Genomic DNA, 15,336 nt, shown 5'->3' with positions numbered 1-15,336 from the left:
GCAAAAGTACATAAAGAGCAGTCACAATGAATAAAAGCAAATGCTCAATATAATAATCAAAGAAACGCAAAAAAAAAAATGACAATCATACTATTTTTTGGCACATCAAATTGTTAAATATTTTTTTAAAAACGTTAATGCCCAAGGTTGGTGAGAGTTTAGGAAATAGATACCTGAGGGAGTGAAACTTGCCACTTTCTACCTGGACCGCAATTTGCCAGTATCAAAAGCCCTAAAACTGTGTATGCCATTTGATGAAGTGATTTGGGGAAGCTATCCTAAGGAAACAGCTAAACAGGTACGCAAGGACACATGGCCAGAACCGGAAACACCACCGAACTACCTCCTGCCGGCGTCCCGGGTGCGCGCGAGCGAACGCTGGGGGCGGCCGTCCGGGTCCCGACCAGCGGGAGAGAACTTCTTCGGAAGAGCCGACCTGGGTGGGGTTGGCGGCGGCCGGGATTCCCAGCTGCTTTCTGAGCGGGAAAGGGCTGCCCGAGAGACGCCGCGTGTGGACCACCCAAGGCGCAGGGACTGGGGTGCGGCCGGGGCGCGGGCTGCTCGGGAGGCCGGGCGGGGGCGCTGGGAGGAGAGAGGGGGCCTCCGGGCGCGCCGCACCCCCCGGGGAGGGGCTTTCATGCACCTCGCGGAAAATTGGGTTTCCCAGACAGGGCAGCGTCGGGGTGCGCCCCAGAGAACGGCGCCGGGAAGCGCTCCTAGAGTGGGATCCCGTGCCTGCCCCTTGGCTGGGCGACCGGACACGGTCACGGTCACGGTCACGACCACGACATGTCTCACATTGTACCATGACAAGTGCTCCTCTCCCCACAGGACCCTGGGTCCGGGCTTCGGGGTGTGACTGCCACTGCGGGAGGGGCTGTTTCCACACGGGGTCTCTCACAGGATGCTTGCTCTTAAAGACTGTGCCTCGGGTTGGGTGGCAACTGGAGGGGGAGGGGTTGTGTGCTGCCACCTCTCTCCGGGTCAAAATCCTGACTTGATTGGTTTATTAGCCATCTCAGGTCTTTGTCCTCTACCGTGTCAAACTCTTCAGCCTACTTGGTCCCAGAGGGTGGATCCCATCCTCCAACAGTTACCACACCCATCCCAGGAGATGTCAAGCCAGCGTCCCCCACCCCCACTTTTTTTTTTTTTTTTTTTTTTGCTTCTGAGGCAATGGGGCCCCAACTCCCACTTGGCCCACACCTCCCTGGCTCCCAGCCTGGCCCTGCAGTCCCGGAAGAACCTTCCCTAGCTCTTCCAGGATAGAGTGGTTTCTCTATGCACTTACTGTGCTTGGCACAGGAGCCCAATAAACACACTCTGAAGGCGTGAATTCATCCATTTATTCAGTTTCCCTATGTGCAAGGCTTTCTTTTGATGAAGTGTCATGGAGGCCCTGAAAGGAGGGAGGGCTGGGGCAGGCATGTGCATAGCCAGAGGAGCAGATTTAAAGTCTAGGTTTTATTTTCGAGTTGGGTAAGGGGGAGCTATTGAAGGCTTCAGAGCTGGACATAACTGGCCTTAACCTGTGCAAAATCTTGAGAGTGAGACTGCAGTCAGGGAGTCAGGCTGCAGGCGATACAAATATTACGATGTGGTGGTAGATCTGAATTTGAGTGGATGTGGTTTCCGAGCCAGGGAAGGTGGTGGCTCTTTGTCGGCTGAGACTGGGGTGGAGGAAGAAGGGCAGAGCTCATACCTCGGGTACGGAAGGAGAGGAGGAAAAGACCAGTGTGTGAGGGAGAGGGTGAGTCGTTCTTGGAGAATGGACCCAAGGAGGATGGAACATCACTCCTTACCCACGCCTGGCTCCATGCTTGGCAGTGACCTCTATCACCCTCCAATGTGTTTAGTTTAGCGTCCAGGCTGAAGCCAGAGAGAAACAAGAAGAAAAAGAAGCGAAAAAATGGAAGCAAAGTCCACGGGGTGGGGGGCTGAAAGGCCCCCTTCAAGTAGCTCAGGCCGGGGCAGCTTGTGCTGGGCTTGTGGAAGATTCCTTCTCACAGAGGCTAATACCTCAGAGGCACACTCCAGCACGAATAGGGCTTGTGGATCCGGGGGGCTGGGCCACCAATCTGAACCTACTGCCCCCACCCCAACTGCACGCAGGACAGGTGTGCATGTCTTTTTCCAAGCACCTCAGCTCCAGGAGCGCAGATCTGAACTGGTTGGGGGAAGCTGTGTTTGTCCTGGGCAGGGCCAAGCGGGACCCACGCAGGAGCAATCTTGCCGGACTCGCAGCTGCCCCCCGACGCTGCCTCACTCCTCCCAAGGGCTCATGTCTGTGTCAATGGCCACACAGTTGTAGGCAGCGTAGCGGAGCTTCTCCTCACAGATCTTGGCACTGCCCAGGGCAGGCAGGGACCTGGTCAGTGCCAGCTACAGGGATCCCTCCGTCACCACCAGGGGTGATGGGGCTCCAGCTTTGCACTTCATTGCTGAAGTCCATTTCCCCACTGGTGGGTGCTACCTCCCCCCTCCCCACCACACTCTCTAGGCTCAGGCCTAGGCAACCCACCTGACGTAGTGTGGTAGGAAGAGGGTGCTGGAGCAGGTGGAAGACTCAGGCAATGCGTCTGTGGTCTCGTATCTGGAGGCATGGATGGGCCACAGGTAAGGAAGAATTGCAGGGGCACACATGGGGCAAGGGTCTGGTGTGTGAGTACAGGGGACAGACGGCTGCCCCAGCCCCTTGGGAGCTCTCTTCTGCACTCACCCCAGCTTGTCTGGGTAGATGTAGATCCGTGCCGGCAGGCGGCTGCGGCCCGTGACAAAGCGCAGGAAGCGGCTCCGGTCCTCTGTATCGAGGGGAAGGAAGCTGGTATGTCTACAACTTCTACCCCAGACTCTGTCTCCCACGAGCAGAGCATGAACCCGGGCACCACTCTGCCCTCCTCCACTGACCGTTGGTGAAGTTGTTCAGTGCCTCCCAGAAATACTGCACCCGTGTGTCTGATGGCTCGAAGTCCTCAAACCGGGCTGGGAGGGACAAGGCCAGAAGTCACCATCAGGTCCTGCCCTGCCCTTCCCTGCCCTGTCCTTAAGCCCTGCCTCCGTGCTGTGCTGCACCCTTCACCCTGGCCCACCACCGGAGACTCACTGAGCTTGCGCAGAGCATCCACAGTGACCTCAGGGTCCCCACAGACCTTCTTTTCCAACTCCTGCCAGGTCAGCAAGTCCAGCACAGCTTGTGGCACCACCTTCAGCAGACCTGCCTGCATGGCTGCCACCTGGGGAGGGGAGAGGAGAGGTGGCCTTGGCTGCAGAAGATGGCATAACTCTCTCTCAGTGTGTGGTGGGAACACTTGACCTCCCTTCATGGAGGTAAGCGGGGGTCACGGGTCTTTGCTCAGTACTGGGGATCTCTCTGTGCCCCCCTCATCAGGAGGAACGTGGAGCTGAGGAATGGTGGGACATGAGTTCTTGGGGTTGGGTCCTCGTGGCCTATTGGGCTGGGCTGTGCCTAATAGGGGCGAAGGCATGGTAGAGTCGACTCTCGCAGTTCCACTGGCTCCTGAGTAGTACCTGCTCCTTGCTCTCCTCCAGCCGTGCCTTCTGCACCAGTTGGATGAAACGGGAACGGTCCTTATATCCCACCACGATGCCTGAGCCCCCAGGGATCAGCTCTACCACTTGCTGGTCACTCAGTACCGTGGTGAATGTTAGCTCCTTCCCAAACTTGAACTCAAATGTCTCCTTGTCCATTCCTTCCATCACTTCCAGGAGCTTCACCTGGTGGTTGGAGAGGGGAGTAGGGATCAGCTGTTTATGGTGGAGACAGTCTCTGCCTTTACTCAACGTGTTCACAAAGAAGTGGTGGAAGACAGTCCCCACGCAGGCAATGAGGGCAGGGAAGGGGTCAGTACAAGGGCTGTGAAAACACTGAGCTAACACCTGACCAGCCCTGGAGCCAGGGAAGGCATCCTGGAGAAAATGGCATCTAAGCTGAGACCCAAGTCATGGCTGGGAGTTGGCTGGGCCACAAGGAAGCATCTTGGAGGAAAGTGGAAGGAGCAAAAGACCTGTTTGGCAGCAGCATAAACATGAACTAAGAACCCGGAGATACAAGGATCATGTAAGGCCTTTCCAGATTCAGCATTTTGTCCTGAGCCCAGACCAGAGTCGTCAAAGGGTTTAAATAAGGAGAGTGAAAGCATTCTCTGGCTGCTTAGAGATCAGAAGAATCAGAACGGAGACAGGGACATTAGCTTTGACACTAAGTGGTTGAGTCGGAAAGGAAGATGGCCTGAACCAGAGACCTTTAGGAGAGAGACTTGAGAGAATGTGGGAGGTGAGGGAGGAGGAGGGAAGGCTGACACTGAGGGCTCTGGCATGGGGAGGGGCAGGTGGAGGTGCCATTCTGAGACAGGGAGCCCCAGAGGTCAGTCGCCTGGGGAGAAGATAGAGTGTGCTGAGCCTCAGGTGCCATCTCTGTGGGATGTCCAAGAGGCAGATGCTTAGAAGTGAGCCTAGGGCTAGAGGAAAGGATTTAGGGGCCATCAGAATAAAGACAGAGATTGGAGCATGGGAGTAGACAAAACTGGAGAGAGAACGTGTGTGGTAAGAGAAGACAGTGGTCTGGGGCAGAGCCCTGGGGAACACCAACCTTAGGGGCTGGGCAGAGGAAACAATGGCTCCAGGCCTTACTCACCAGGACCGAGTCCACAGCAAGGAAGTCCTTGCTCCAGCTCACCTCCTCACCAGAGAGCTGCTTCCACACAAAGCCAGGCAGAGCCAGGACCTGCAGGACAAGGACTCACTACTGCCTTCTCACCCTGAACTGCCCATTTGTGGGCTCTTCCTTCCCTCTGGAGGCCAGGGCAGCTGTATTCAGCTACTCACCAGGAACTCCTTACCCCGAAGGGCAGCCCCCATCAGCTGTCCGATCCACTCATACTTGGCAAAGTCTCGGCAGGAGGGGTTGGGCACGTACATGTCGCGGGCCTCACCAGTACCGTTGCCCTGCCCCAGAGACAGAGCTGTCGGTGCGGCAGGGGATGGACCCCAGCTCCCCAAAGACTTCTCCGAGCACCTTCCATTGGGAGACCTGAAAGATCTCCTCTGAATGCACTTTCTCTCCCTTTCGGCCCAGAGGGTTTCTCAGGCAACTCAGTCCCTCCCTTGGCTCTTCTCTAGTACAGCCTGGCACTTGGAAGCTTTGCAGGGACAGAGTAGCAGAAACGAACTGGGAAGTGAGGGTTCGATTACCTGGTTGGCTGTGCGCACAAAGAAGGGCAGAGGCACAGGGGTATCCGCCGAGCTAGGGCACAGCTCTTCTGACATGTCTGCTAGGCTGTCCCGGAAACCACCCCCTGAAAGCACACATGCCCTCAGCAGTGCGCACAGGAGCTCAGCCCCATAATGGGGTGATGAGCAGAACCCCCATCTTGGTTAGGTGTTGACCCCAGCAACCGTTACCACCCCAAATAGGGCAGCAGGCAGGACCCTTGTCAACCTCCCTCAGGGCCTCACCTTGGTCAATGATGCCTTCTGCGATGAATTTACATTCCCACCACTGGTCATAGCGCATGGGCCACCTGCAGGGTGGACCTCTGTCAGCACGCCGGGCCAGGGCTCAGGACAGTTCACCAGCCCAGAGACCAGCTGGGAGAAGGGGCTACAGATGGGTAAAGACGGGGGGTGCTGGGGGAGTGTGTGGGCATGTGTGTGCACGTACGTCCCTGAGCAAGTCCCTCACCCCGGTGCCCTACCTGTAGTCCAGGGGCTTCTCGTACTTGTCAGAGGGCTTGAGGCCTTCATAAACCTGGGTGTGCAGGGGGGAGGTTGGGGGGAAGTCTGTCAAGTCCTGGCCCCACTCTGGCCTGAAGACCTCCCTCAGCTCCCTCTGGGCCCAGCCCCCAGGCCCTTTACTGACCCTCCCTCAGTCTGACCCCAGGCGCTCCAGACCTGGGTGAAGACTGCGTTCTTGCAGGCAGGGTCCCGTGAGGGGCAGGCCCGGTGCTCCATGGCAAGGCGCCGGTTGATGTACAGGCGTGGCATGAAGCTGGGCTTGCTGCTCTCCGAGTCTCGCAGGCACTGGGCCACCAAGCCGGGCCGCTGGCGTGACAGCAGCAGGAACTGCTTCACTTGCTGATGAGGAAGGTGGCCAGGGCAGGACGAGGGGGAGGTCAGCCTCTGTCCAGGTCTGGGGACCGTCTCCTCTATGTCTCAACCCAGTTCCACGGTTCCAGTCTAAGCCTCACCATCCATCTCTGCCTCTAGTCCCTCCCTCAGACCAGCCACCGGGGGAGCTTTCTAAAACAAAACCCCAACATTATCATTCCCTTACTTAAAACCTGAACCTTTCCAATGGCTCTGGTGACCTGGGACAAAGTCTCTGTTTCACAACCTGGCCCAAGGGACCCTCTGCTACTGGCCTTGCTTCCTGCCCACGCCCTTCCAGCTTCATCCGTGTCCTGCTTGCACCTACCTGCATGCTTTCCTCTAGACTAGTTCATCCTGATCTGCTGGTAACTCCCAGCATGCATCATTCGTGTCACCTGCCCTCTCCCTGCTGTCACGTTTCCTCCCCCAGCACCTGTGTATTCCACATATTCACCTGGGGATGGCTCCCAAAACACTTAAATTTTCACCATCTGTGTCTGGCCTTTTCCCTGTGCAGCTAAAGCCCAGCAAAGGTCAGCGCAGGGTTTGGGAACTCTCTCTCTGCTGCAGAGCGAACGACTACATGAACGGGAAGGGGGAGCCCACTGCCAAGGCCAGTACTGGGTGGGTCAGGCTCACCTTAATCTCACTGAAGGTGCCCAGTGTGTGGTCCCAGGCAGGTACCAGGTGGTGCAGGACACTGTCCAGGATCTTTATGAATCTAGGGTGGGGTGGGCAAAGATTACTGTAGCTGAAGAGCTGGGCACGAATGTGAGCTGCAGTCCCCCTCCCCAACATACAGGAACATGGAGGAGGCAGGGCCCAGGGGTGGTTCTGACCCTTGAAGAGGAACAGCTTATAGTGTAGGACTATGGGGTCCATCTCCACCCAGACACCCATGGCTCAGGGTGAGGGGAGGGGAGGGCCTGGCAGGTCCAGGGCCACAGGCACCTCTGCAGGAGAACAGCTCTGCGGTACAGTACTTCTGGGTCCGTGCCTTCCAGGCGTGGATATCGCACCAGATTGGCTGGCTGGAACAGGTCTGCGTTCAGCCCTAGATCCCGCTGCCTAGAAGACTTGATCTTGACCCCTCGAAGACGCACGTCAATTCCATCATCTGAGGGAAGGGGTCAAATTGAGGTGATTTACTATACCTGCTGCCTCCTTTGTCTCCAGACCTATTGATGGCTCCTTACTGCTCAGCCTTTTGTCACACTTAGCCCCTAGAATCTTGGAACTTCTGGGATTCCCTTCTACTCACCCAATTGTGATTTATATGTTTTTTGCTGGCTTTGTCCACCACATACTGTTGGGATCCCCGAAGGTCTCCACTCAGCTCCTCTCCCAGATGGGCCCAAGCACTGCTATGGTTTTTAAGGCACCTCCCACCCATTCCAGGTCCCCAAACCTCAAGTTCTGGAGTTAGCTCAGCTACCATTTTCACCCCAATCTCCAAGCCCATCCTCCTCTCCACTGCCAGCTTGCCCCGTGTACACACTGGAGCCTCTTTTCCCTCCCTATAGCTGCAAGCCCCACCTCGGCACTCAACGATGCGGATTTCGATGATTGGGAGGTGAACGGTCATGTCCTCCAGGACACAAACATCTCCAATCAGGGTCCTGAAGAGATGGGTGTGAGGCACTGTTGGAGAATGAATCACGTCCCCCACAAAAGACATGTTCAGGCCTTAATCTGCATTCCTGTGGGTTTGAACCCATTTGTAAATAGAACTTCTGAAGATGCTATTATTAGTTGAGGTGAAGTTCTTATAAGCATAGCAAATTGGGTGGGAGTAGAAGCCATAAGTCAGCAGAAATCAGAAAAGCAGACACAAGGTGAGAGAGATCGCCATGTGACAGAGGATCCCCAGTGGCAAGCCAGTACCAGAACGCTACAGACTCTGGGAGAAAGCACAGCCTGTTGAGACTTTGATTTGGGACTTCTAGGCTCCCAAACAGTGAGACAATAAATTCCTCTTGTTTAAAACAACCAGTCGGTGGTTTTTGTCATAGCAGGCCTAGCAAACTAAGACACCCTCCCCTCTAGTCCATCAGGGATTGCTAGGGTCCACCCACCTTATGCTTTCAAGCTGGGCCCCACTGCTGGGATCCCCCCCACCCACTGCCCCTGTCCCGGACACTTCAGGCCAGCTCGCTCACTCGTCAATGCTCACGTCACTCAGCTTCTTCAGGTTGTCCCCTTCGCCTCCATAGACCACCACCCGCTTAGGCATAAAGTTGTCATCCGTGGTATCGACTGTGAGTAGCAGCTTCCTAGGGAATCAGAATGGGCACATGGGTCTCTGTGTACTCATGGGCATGTAGTTCACCCGTCTGCCCTGCCCCAGAGCCCACTCACTTGACAATGGTCCCTTTCTTCATGGTAAGCCGTACCCAGTGCTGGCACTGGGACCCATCACTCTCCCAGTAAGTGTCTGCATTGCCGTCCGTCAGGCAGGACACATTGAATTCCTCCTGAAGAGGGGAAGAAAGATGCATCAGGTTACCCTCACTCCCTGCACTGGAGGTGTGCTTTGGCTAGGGAGCACAAAACAGAAAGTGGCTTGGGTCAACAGGGCAAATGACATGGCCACAGGTGGGGGAGTGACTAGAGGGGTCCCTATAGGACTTCTAAGATGAGGGGCTGGACGAGGTCTGGTATGTTGGGAGTTGGGTTTGGCCTCGTTGGAGGTGGGGATTCTGGATCTAGCCTTGAAGGATCCTGCCTGGGGTAGGGGGAGTCCCAGAACCCACCGTGTAGGAGGAAACGTCTATGCTCTCCACGTACTGCTTGACGCTACCCAGGTTCTCATCCTCTTTGCCCAAGTGGTCGTACAAGAAGTGGATCAGGTCTTCGTCGCACTCGTAGGTCCATGTCGGGGGCACATAGCTAAGCAACCCCAAGTCCCTAATTAGGTCAGGCCCAGACAGGAGCCTCCTCCTCCTCCCTATTCGGGTCCCAGCTCACTCACAGCAGCCTTTGAACAGCTTCCGTGTACGCTTCTGCCGGCTGAGGCCTAGAGCCAAGGCGATGCGAGTACGTCAGGTCCACCACCTGCTCCCATCTGTGGTCACGGGGGTGGGGTGAGGAGGTAAGATGAGAAGGGATCAGCGAGCAGGACACCCCCTCCAGGCCCTGAAGCCTTCCCCAGAAAACCAACTTTCTCCAGACCAGGCTTCCAGAAGCCCCACCCCAGCCCGCTTCTCGTTCCACCCCTTCCGGCTCTTAACCCTGCCTCCCCTCCAATATCTCAACCCAAGGCCGGTGCCAGAGTGTTGCCTGCTCCTCCCAGCCTAGCAGGGAGCCTCGCCCCTTAGGGTGCAGGACCTGAGCACTGGCCGATAGTCCACGCCGAAGAGCTGCTGCTGCCGCTGGAGGTGGTCGGGGGTGTCGATGGGCACCAGGCGGGCCCCGCCCTCGGCCGGGCGGCACACCAGCAGCCAGCCTTCGTCCAACCCGCAGTCGCCTAGGTGCTCGGCCAACTGTTCCTGCCGGGACGCACCAGATTGGGGACAGCCATCAGGGAGCTGCCCAGCGGCCCGCCCTGCCCAGCCCAGGGCAAAGGGCACTGAACGCAGTGCCAGCTCAGTATGGGAGGGAACAATCGGGGGCTTCGCTGGCCTGGGAATCTTTTGCGGGGCCCCAAGCAAGGCAGGCCGCACCTTGGTCAGCTTCACCCAGAGCCCGTGGCCGTTGCACAGTTCCTCGCCCGTGGTGCGCACACAGGCACCGCGACGGAGTTCGATGCTGTCGCAGGCGGCGCGGAGAGGCCCGGATCCGGTACCCGGCGCTGGACCTGCGGAGCCCACGCGCAGCCCCAGGCCCTCCGCCTCCCACACCGGCAGCAGCACGCGTGACGGTCCCGCCGGGTCTTTGTAAAGCTTGTAGAGCACCTCGCGCGGCACGAAAGCCAGCGCCGCCGGCAGCGGGCTCCCGGTGCGGAGGTTCCGCGCTGCCTCTGCCAGGAAGCGCACGCGACCCAGCAGCTGCCGCGGGGACTCCAGCGCCGCGCCCGGGCCAGCCATGGCTAAAGGGCGAACGGAGCTCAGAGGCAAAGCAGCGCCGAGAGCGGCGGCAGGCACCGCTCACCAAGCTTCCCACCACGCCTTGCCCCGCCTCCGGCCAGCCTTCGCCGTATGTTTTGGACTAAGCACTCACACCATTATTGCCCCTTATACTCTGAGCTCAGACATAATACTTACCCCGTTCCCGTCACCCGGCCAATCAGACCCAGGTTTCGTCGTTTCTACCTGATCAATTCCCCCTTTCCACCCCCCACTGCTTCCCATTGTTCTCTGTAGCCTGGATTATTGCAATAGCCACTTTTCTGGTCCTCCAGTCTATTGTTTTAACTTCCCGGGCCACCACGACACCCCGCATTCCAACCAGTCATACTACCACCAGAGGTATATTTTAAAAGATCAGACCACTAGACTTCTTCTGCTGGGCATCCCTGGCTCCTCATCCTGGGGGCCGTGTGACTAAAATGTTTGGGAGAATCACCCCTAGCCCTGCCACTTGAGTCATTCTGGTTTGGTCCTGTTGCTTCTTCTAATTCCAAGACACTAAAGGCCATTATGCAGTTTCTTCTGGTAATTCTGAACCAGGTGAGAGGAGAGGCCACAGTGGTGGGAAGGGAAGGGGCAAAGACAGATGAACAAGAGCTATTGTGAAGTACAATCAAGGAGGAAACAGAAATTGTTTTGATGTAGTTTTCAATTAACTGAAGTTATCAAGAAAGAAATCATAAATGATCCCATGTAATTTTGACAGTTTTCCATATTCTCCCCTCCAAGCTGTTTGCATGCTACCGGACTTCCACAGGAGCATGTGAACGCGCACTGCACTGCATGGCCTGGACACTGTGGACACCTCCAGCCTCTACCTGGTTCCCATAGCAGCCATTTACGCTTTTGGGTCTTCTCTTTACACCTGCTGTTCTCTGCTAGGAACTCTGCCCCCCTGCCCCCCGCCGCTCGCCCTTTCCCAATTAAGCTAGGTGCCTTTGCTAGTTGCTTCCAGCTTCTCCCTCTTAAAACATTTACTATTGTGATTGCCGGCTTCTTTCTCCGCCCCCAAGTCTGTAGTTCCATACAGGCAGTGGCTGTCTTGTTCACCACGGTAACGACTGCACCTAGTATATAATGTCCGGCTCTTAGTAGTTAATGTAAACATATAATGATTTCAGTTCGTTTCATCATCTGCTGTAAGACACAATCATGGAGAGTGAGACATGGGCCGAGACTTCGGGGTTTCCAGGTCATCAGAGGAGAACAAATTCCTTACGCCTCCCTAAGATGTAGTTACAGTAGTTTTTTTTTTTTTTTTTTTTTTTTTTTTTTTTTTTTTTTTTGCGTTTGTTCTGCGCCGCTACAGCGGACTTTACGGTGAAGAGAGGTAGGGGTTCTACCGGCAGCAGCTAGGGCACCCGGGAGCTGTCACTGGGGCCTGATCATGTGACTTTAAATATGGCGACGCCCTTGGCTCACTTCAGGAAGGGGCGGAGCCTGGGCAGGATTCAGAGTAACGTGGGGACTGCTTGCAGCTATAGTTTACCATGGAGGCGAACGGATTGCGGTGAGTGCTCCGTTGCACGCTGGTTTGGCCAGTGGGGCTTCTGTCCCTATACTTCCCTTCCCCCACCCTGGAGATCTCTCGACCTGAACCTCAGCCACGGATTTCTGAGAACTTCATTCCAGGGACAGCTTATTTATTTAAATAAATTAAATAAATTAATTAATTAATTAGTTAATAAAATTAACTAATTTTAATTTCGAGAAAGCCTCCAGGACGTTCTAATCTTCAACTAGGAACCCTATTCCGGGACCCTCAACTCTGATCCCTCCTTGACTACCACCCCCACTCCCCCTTGGCTGGGAATCTCCCAGTCCCGGAACCAACCCACTGGAACATCCGTTCCTGAGATTCCCTGCCCTGAAGACTCCCAATCTATCCTTAACTAGGCTTTCGTCCCCTCCCCCAGTCCCTCCAGTTGCTTTGAGTTTGGTGGACCTGGGCCTGAGTGTCAGGAAGAGGCCCCAGCTCGGGCCCTTTTGTGGTTGTGTATCACCCGATAGGCAGAAAGGAGGCACAGTGGGTGGGGAGCCGCGGGCTTGGGAACTGGCCTGAAGGAGGGAGATAGTGTACTGGACTGAATTCGCCTAAGAACACGCGCCTTCCCCACCCCCAAACCTAGAGTCGGATACTGATATCTATCCCTACCAAACCCACCTCCTCCCAACCTGATTTCCAGACACCAGAATTTTCCGGAGCTGAAGAATGACACATTCCTGCGAGCAGCCTGGGGGGAGGATACAGACTACACTCCCGTTTGGTGCATGCGGCAGGCAGGCCGCTACTTACCAGGTCAGAGTCAGGGTCTGGGAGTCTCGGTAAAACAATGGAGGATGAAAAGTTTTTCAGGAGTGAGGAGGGCTCTCAAGGGCTTCAAGGCTAAGCCCAGCCTTTCCTCTCCTGCCTGCAGAGTTTAGGGAAACCCGGGCTGCCCAGGACTTTTTCAGCACCTGTCGCTCCCCTGAGGCCTGCTGTGAACTGACTCTGCAGGTGAGAGGTTCACAAAGGAGGGATGGATTTCTGCCCTCAGCTTGCCACCTAGCAACCTGTCTCCTCTTCCCCACAGCCACTGCGTCGCTTCCCTCTGGATGCTGCCATCATCTTCTCCGACATCCTTGTGGTACCCCAGGTACCAACTCAAACCTGATTCTGGAATGGGTAAAAAAAGAAAAGACCCCCTGAGACCCTTTGTAAATCCTTCCATCAGTCCAGTCAGGGATCAAGATAAGCACTTATCCTCACTGGACAGAGGGGAAGCTAAGGTTGGAAGAGATGGAATTTGTCCAGAGACTTACTTCTTTCTTCTGGCATGGGCTGGACTCTTTTGGAGTTCCACGTTGGGAACCCAGATGTTTTCTCCCCTTCCAGGCATTGGGCATGGAGGTAACCATGGTGCCTGGAAAAGGGCCCAGCTTCCCAGAGCCATTAAGGGAAGAGCAGGACCTGGGGCGCCTACGAGATCCAGCAGCAGCAACCTCTGAGCTGGGTTATGTGTTCCAGGCCATCACCCTTACCAGACAGCAGCTGGCTGGGCGTGTACCACTGATTGGCTTTGCTGGTGCCCCGGTAATGTGGGACAGGGAAGGGACTTGGGCATGGGGATATCATTCTGGTAGGTCTGGTGTAGACAAGGGAAGGAAGGAAGCATCCGTTTGGCTTCTGCATCTGTGACATGTCTACATCCTTCTCAGTGGACCCTGATGACCTACATGGTTGAGGGTGGCAGCTCTAGCACCATGGCTCAGGCGAAGCGCTGGCTCTACCAGAGACCTCAGGCCAGTCACCACCTGCTTCGCATCCTTACTGATACTCTGGTTCCGTATCTGGTAGGACAAGTGGCTGCTGGTGCCCAGGTAAGTTCTGAAGGTGAGACAAGTATGCTGGAGTTTAGTATATAAGGACCTGAAGTGATAGAGTTCTCTGAACCTGAGAGAGCAGGGTCCTTAATGTCAGGCATGAGAGGAGAGTGGTCTCCAAAAATCTGGCTGGAGCAGCCAAGCCCACCTGGACACTGGCAGAGGGGCTTGATGCTCTGTGTGTTCAAAGACTAGGGCTTAGTGCTGGGATCTGGAGGAACTGGTTGGAACTGGTTGTATCTAAGGTACTATCAGGGCTTGAGGTCCCTTGGGGAAAACTGAGGCACATTCTGCATGAAAAGTACTTCCTTTTTGTATGTTATATATTTCTCCTCACCACTCTGCAACTATAGGCATTACAGCTCTTTGAGTCCCATGCAGGGCATCTTGGCCCACAGCTCTTCAACAAGTTTGCACTGCCCTACATTCGTGATGTGGCCAAGCGGGTGAAGGCTAGACTGCAGGAGGCAGGCCTGGCACCAGTACCCATGGTGAGAATGGGGAAGCGGAGAGTGAAGATGGGCCTTGAGCGCTTAATGCGTAAATCCTGCATGGACTGAAATGACCACTGGAGGGCAGCAGAGGTGCAGCTGAGAAAGGCTAGTGGGCGTAGCAAGGACCTCTGTATCCTGAGATCTGCCCTTTTCCCCAGATCATCTTTGCCAAGGATGGGCATTTTGCCCTGGAGAAGCTGGCCCAGGCTGGCTATGAGGTGGTTGGGCTTGACTGGACTGTGGCCCCAGAGAAAGCCCGGTGAGTGGTGGAGGGGTGGGCCCTAGAGGTGGAGGTGGAAGGGTGGGGAGGCAGCTGCCTATATAAGCAGTTGCCAGAATGTGGCACTGGCTCTTCTTTCAGGGAGCATGTGGGAAAGACTGTCACCTTGCAGGGCAACCTGGACCCCTGTGCTCTGTATGCATCCAAGGTAACAACCAGGGTCCCGATGCATGTCTGTGAGTTTGCCTCTGTACCAATATAGCTGTGGATATGGTTGTATTATTATGTCCTATTATTGTGTCCGTTTCTCCCATTCTCCTCCCCCCATCCCATACATACAACATAAAACGGCAGGGAGTTTTTGTTCATTTGTGTTTTCTTAGTGCCTGGCTCATACTAGGCATCCAATAAGTTTTGTTGAATTAATGATTGAATGAGTAACACTGAGAAGAAGCATGCCTATGTGTGTCTCTCACTATTGTGTATAGAGAAGACAGAGGGCTGCACGCTCACTCCCCTTAGTCAGTGCCCTGTTGATCCCCCAGGAGGAGATCGGGCAGCTGGTACAGCAGATGCTGGATGGCTTTGGGCCACGGCGCTACATAGCCAACCTGGGCCATGGTCTTTACCCTGATATGGACCCAGAACATGTGGGGGCCTTTGTGGATGCTGTGCACAGACACTCACGTCTGCTTCAACAGAACTGAGCATATATACCTTCTCCCCCAAGTACCATCAACATATGATTATTTCCAGAAAAATAAAAGTCCCAGAATTGGATTCTAGTGTGTGGTTTTGTTTGCAAAAGATCTGTACCCTTATCCTCAGCTCCTCCTCAACCTCTATTCTTTCCTTGGGGCTTCTCTCTGTAACCTCTCCCACAAGTCATTGGGCTCAGGTGTCAGTGAAGACGTACTATAGGAATTAAGGTCAGGCACCTTATTGCTGTCTTGCTGTCAGATGTCCAAGCCCCAGAGCTACATGAGGTTGGGTAGGACTTCCTAGCAGCTGGGATGTGACATTTGTGGAGAAAGGGGTGGGGCTCTCACAGCATACAGTGGTCAAATTAACAGTGTTTTGTGTC

At 55.2% G+C, this 15,336-nt stretch overlaps 2 protein-coding genes across 6 annotated transcripts; one reads left to right on the top strand and one right to left on the bottom strand.

Moving 5' to 3' along the window:
* Positions 1–1,327: 1,327 nt before the first annotated feature.
* Positions 1,328–10,194, bottom strand: HECTD3 (HECT domain E3 ubiquitin protein ligase 3). 3 transcript variants are annotated; one of them, XR_005215379.1, is made up of 21 exons: positions 9,436–10,194; positions 9,080–9,172; positions 8,862–8,997; positions 8,467–8,582; positions 8,268–8,381; positions 7,645–7,727; positions 7,060–7,225; positions 6,748–6,829; positions 5,911–6,093; positions 5,715–5,767; positions 5,476–5,540; positions 5,212–5,315; positions 4,846–4,965; positions 4,655–4,744; positions 3,529–3,735; positions 3,104–3,233; positions 2,908–2,982; positions 2,720–2,801; positions 2,522–2,593; positions 2,142–2,347; positions 1,328–1,869 (listed from the first exon to the last, which is right to left on the bottom strand). XR_005215379.1 is itself a non-coding variant. In XM_037827383.1 (21 exons), exons 1-21 carry the CDS (start codon positions 10,131–10,133, stop codon positions 2,263–2,265), a joined length of 2,580 nt encoding a protein of 859 aa, XP_037683311.1. In that variant the 5' UTR covers positions 10,134–10,192; the 3' UTR covers positions 1,328–2,262. The 3 variants fall into 3 exon arrangements, 2 of the variants coding, with proteins under 2 accessions (XP_037683311.1, XP_037683310.1); XM_037827383.1 differs by having other exon boundaries at positions 1,328–2,347; positions 9,436–9,596; positions 9,771–10,192; XM_037827382.1 differs by having other exon boundaries at positions 1,328–2,347.
* A 1,369-nt stretch (positions 10,195–11,563) lies between these two features.
* UROD (uroporphyrinogen decarboxylase) lies at positions 11,564–15,032 on the top strand. Of its 3 annotated transcripts, XM_037817092.1 has the most exons (11): positions 11,564–11,685; positions 12,362–12,474; positions 12,593–12,672; positions 12,749–12,811; positions 13,051–13,065; positions 13,183–13,248; positions 13,374–13,535; positions 13,892–14,029; positions 14,191–14,291; positions 14,394–14,460; positions 14,798–15,032. In XM_037817092.1, exons 1-11 carry the CDS (start codon positions 11,666–11,668, stop codon positions 14,957–14,959), a joined length of 987 nt encoding a protein of 328 aa, XP_037673020.1. In that variant the 5' UTR covers positions 11,564–11,665; the 3' UTR covers positions 14,960–15,032. The 3 variants fall into 3 exon arrangements, with proteins under 3 accessions (XP_037673020.1, XP_037673028.1, XP_037673012.1); XM_037817100.1 differs by lacking the exon at positions 13,183–13,248; XM_037817084.1 differs by having other exon boundaries at positions 13,051–13,248.
* The last annotated feature ends 304 nt before the right edge of the window (positions 15,033–15,336 follow it).

This window comes from Choloepus didactylus, chromosome 2 (genome assembly GCF_015220235.1).
Source record: "Choloepus didactylus isolate mChoDid1 chromosome 2, mChoDid1.pri, whole genome shotgun sequence".
Lineage (NCBI taxonomy): Eukaryota > Metazoa > Chordata > Mammalia > Pilosa > Megalonychidae > Choloepus > Choloepus didactylus.
This window is presented reverse-complemented; position numbering and strand designations above follow the sequence as displayed.

Coding starts and splice junctions, on each gene's coding strand:
- HECTD3 (XM_037827382.1), bottom strand. CDS start 10,133: ATGGCTGGCCCGGGCGCGGCGCTGGAGTCCCCGCGGCAGCTGCTGGGT. Junction 4,966..5,211: donor TTGTGCGCACAGCCAACCAG/GTAATCGAACCC, acceptor TCTCTGGGGCAG/GGCAACGGTACTGGTGAGGC. Junction 3,736..4,654: donor TTGCTGTGGACTCGGTCCTG/GTGAGTAAGGCC, acceptor TCCAACCACCAG/GTGAAGCTCCTGGAAGTGAT.
- UROD (XM_037817084.1), top strand. CDS start 11,666: ATGGAGGCGAACGGATTGCG. Junction 12,812..13,050: donor ACATCCTTGTGGTACCCCAG/GTACCAACTCAA, acceptor CTCCCCTTCCAG/GCATTGGGCATGGAGGTAAC. Junction 14,461..14,797: donor GTGCTCTGTATGCATCCAAG/GTAACAACCAGG, acceptor TTGATCCCCCAG/GAGGAGATCGGGCAGCTGGT.